Source organism: Ixodes scapularis, unplaced genomic scaffold (genome assembly GCF_016920785.2).
Source record: "Ixodes scapularis isolate PalLabHiFi unplaced genomic scaffold, ASM1692078v2 PGA_scaffold10__122_contigs__length_95168666, whole genome shotgun sequence".
NCBI lineage: Eukaryota > Metazoa > Arthropoda > Arachnida > Ixodida > Ixodidae > Ixodes > Ixodes scapularis.
In genome coordinates, this window is record NW_024609836.1 from 14,841,082 (window position 1) to 14,844,797 (window position 3,716).

The 3,716-nt window shown below is 47.3% G+C and overlaps 1 protein-coding gene across 1 annotated transcript; it reads right to left on the minus strand.

Annotated features, from left to right (window-relative positions):
- Window positions 1-1,081: 1,081 nt before the first annotated feature.
- On the minus strand, window positions 1,082-3,505 carry LOC115308528 (52 kDa repressor of the inhibitor of the protein kinase-like). The gene has a single exon (XM_029966477.2). It carries the CDS (start codon window positions 3,503-3,505, stop codon window positions 1,082-1,084), a length of 2,424 nt encoding a protein of 807 aa, XP_029822337.2.
- Between the last annotated feature and the right edge of the window lie 211 nt (window positions 3,506-3,716).

A 3,716-nucleotide genomic window follows, 5' to 3' on the forward strand; every position in this document is an offset into this window, starting at 1 on the left:
GGGAAGAGGTAGAGGAGCAACTAAGAAGGGAGAATTTAAGGGTGTATGGGTTTGTGGAAACACATCTCAGAGACATTAAGCAGCCACCTTGCAACCCTGACTATGTGTGGGAACAATGCAACAGAAGGGGGGGGGGGGGAACGAGGAAGGGAGGTGGAATTGGAGCATTTCTTCAGAAGAATATGAACTTTCAAAGGATCAGAAAGGAGTGCGCTGAACATTTGTGGCTGAAAGAAAAAGTCGCTGGGGAATCAACCAGGGGCGGATTTATGGCTAAGGTTTGGGGGGGGCGGTGAGGATTTTTTTTTTTTTGCTCGCGGGCTAGCGATTTTTGAGGCACCTACAAAAAGCAACTATTAATCGTGTTTTAGCGTTTGTTACAGCCTAAAAACTCCCACCAAATTTGTATTAGTTTCTTGTTCTTTTATATAAACCCGCACCTGTTGCTTCAGTGGTTCAAAGTATAGCACTATAAGTGGTAAAAAACAAAAATAGAGATAGAGAAAGACATACGTATGCATGGTTCTAAATTCTTTGTCTAAACCATTTAAGCAACACGGGCAATTGAGGCACCCGGTGTGAAAGAGTTTGTGCAGGGACTCGATCAAACAAGATACATCAATTTAGACAAAAAAAACAAAACAAAAAAAACACCACAAAGACCGGAGAGGAAAGGATTTGTTAGCAAGACAAATGTAAGACGGCCGAATAATATGGAGACTTTCTAAATCCTGGACGAACGTGATCAAAATACCTTCTTAATTGCATTGTTATTTTATTGACTCACTCTCGAAAATGCAGAGTTCTTGAGAAAAGTGAGCATTTTGTTGGAGTAATTAAACTCTGTTCGATTCTTTATGGTCTTGTGGATCCGTGAAACCAATAAAAAAACAAAAATGCCAGCTGAAATGGTCTTCAGCGCAGTGCCTAGACAAATTGCATGGAGCAACATTAAACTTATTTATTAAACAGATTCATGTTTATCTAATGAGATGAAGAAAAAAAAAAAACCTACATTTGGGGAGGATAAAATAGAGACATAATTATTTACACAAGTTATCAAATTAAATGTTCTTCATCTTCAGAGCACGAACATGGCCTTCCTTCGTCGTGCTCCCTGCGCGTAGCGGTCTACCACCTTCTCTTGGTCGACGTTCACGTCTCGGTGGACGTGGAGGAGGGCAAGACCGTTGAGTCTCTTTTCGCCGCACCGCGATCGAATCCAAGTTTTAATTCGACGAAGGGTGGAGAAAGACCGCTCAGCCGTCGCAACACTAACGGGCAGTGTAGCGAGAACGCGCAGCAGAGTCCTGATGTTCGGATAGAGCTCTGGCTCCGACTCTTCAAGTGTCTCCACAGCTGTCGATGGAAGAGGCCCCTTCTCTTGTTCGCGTCTCCATTTCGCCGCCCACAGTGAAAATTCGGCTCTGATGATGGTCTGCAAAGCTACGTCCCCCATTCCGAGGAGCACGCCGTATTTTGCCGCCAGGATGCTGAGCTTTGCTTCAGCTCCCTTCTCATTCACATGGCGAGGCAAAAGTGTGTTGAGGCTGTACACCTCCAGCACCTCTTCCGGAAAACGCTGCTTAAGATCTTCCACGACAGATTCCACAAGAGGAATGTATACATGTGCGCGGAAGTATGACTCGGCTGTCTGTGGAGGCAATTTTTCGCAGCTCATTTGTCGTTGGACTAGACGAGGCACATCTAGTTGCGCTCCCATATTCTCGGCAATTTCTTCTGCATGCGCGAAAATTTCTCTGAAAGTCTTCTCGACGTTTAATGGGTTCCGCTTTTCGCTCAGGACGACGATCGTGTCTTTTACGATGTCCGAGGCACTGTTCATTTCCAGATCCGGCTTTTGGAGCAGCCGACTTAGGGGAAGCGTGACTGAGAGTACATCGTAGAGAGCTACGGTTGCAATTACAAATTCGGCATCCAGGATTGAGATAAGCAGTGATCTTGCCTTGGCAGCCGAGCTTGGTTCTCGCCATTGCGAAACCGTTTCCAACGCCTTTGCGATGCTTCCCAGGCTCTCTCTAAACTGCAAAACAGCGTCGTGACGTTCGACCCAACGTGTGTCGCATAACTTGGTCAGCTGTTTGCCAAGCTGGAGTTTCAAAACGGCGTTACGCTTGGGCGAGGCCGTAAAAAACGCAATGACTTCCCGCATTGTCCCGGTGGTGTTTCGGACACTTTGCACAGTTGATGTTTTGGATATAGAAAGGTTCAAGCTGTGGTTGAAGCAGGGGCATCGAACTGCATGCACGGCTACTTTTTGGATTTCCTGAATGGCACCGCAGAGCTCGGAAGTCATTACTGAGCATCCGTCTGTTGCAATGCCTACACAGCCTTTGGGGTTGAGAGACAATGACCTCAGTAGACTTAGCACGATTTTTCCGAGCTTGGTACCAGTCAGTGTTGGCTCCAGTGCGTCGTCTTCGTCTTGCTCTTCCTCGTCGGACCCGCTGTCCGACATGGACGAATTCCGATTCTGATTTGAATCTTGAGGCTTGAGTTCTCGAGGATCTAAGAAACCCACAAAATCTTCTCTGATCTTTAAATCATGTTCATACCTCAAAACAAGAGATAGCTGAGACTTGTGAGCCACGTCGGTTGTCTCGTCGAACATAATGCCATAATATTTGCTCTGCCGAACTCGTGCCAAGATCACGGACAGAACTTCGTCTCCGCAACATTCAATAAGGGCATTTTGAGTTGTTTTGCTTGTGAACATCTTCCTTCCTGTGGCTGTGGAGAGATGTTTTTCGAGGGCATGGTCACCACATTTCACTCTGAAGCGCAGCAGCTCCTTGAAGTTTCCTCCATTCTCTGAACTGTCATTGCCGTTCTTCCCAGTGACCACTGGGCCGTCATCCCGATGTCCACGGAAGGCAATATTCTGCCGGGCCAAGAACACAACGTTGTCGACAATCGAGACAAGCCGCGCGCGGTTTTCAGACACCTGCCGCATTCGCTGTGTATCGATCTGGTTTGCCACGACCCTTGCTGGGTCGCGACAAGCTTTCAGAAAAGCCTTGCCCGCTTCCACTGCTTCGATGTGATATCTAGCTTTGGAATGGGTTTCCAAAGCTCCATCTTTCCCCAGAAGCTTCGCGAATTTTTTCAAAGGCTCCGTTACAAGAGCCTGAAGGGCAACTGTCTTGTGTTTACCCCCAATGTGCCCGGTGGCAAAAAGAGGACAAAATTTGCAGAACAAACCTGCCTTGGCATCCGAGACAACCAGCCAAGGATATTTCAGCAGGTGGTCACTTCTGACGTACCTCCGTTCGACTGTCTGTCCCTTGTTGTGTTCGGAGAAAGGGAAGGAGTAACCTTGAGGTGGCATCCAATGGTGTTCGAGTAAGCCAACCACGGTGTGGTCGTCTGGCCTCGCCCCAACGAAGTTGCCAATGTCATATTGCAAACCAAAGTCAGCCGCTGGATTCCGAACTGTGTGGACGGCTGGATCTAGTGGGGTAGTTCCGTCAGAATTCTTGACCATGGGCGACGGGAGAGCCTCAATCTTGAGTTGTTCATCCACGCCATCAGACTTCAAAGTGAGCTTCGAGTCGTTGCTTGCAATGTGTGCCTCAGTGATAATCTTTTTGGGCACAGCTTGGAAGAAGTTATGCAGAGTGGTACTTTTCCGCTTGGACGACTTTGGTGGACCATCTTCACTCTATGTAAAAACAACTTGTTTTACTAAACAGATA

What these genes read in the sequence shown, in the direction of transcription:
- LOC115308528 (XM_029966477.2), bottom strand. Translation starts at nt 3,505, where the DNA reads ATGGTCAAGAATTCTGACGGAACTACCCCACTAGATCCAGCCGTCCAC.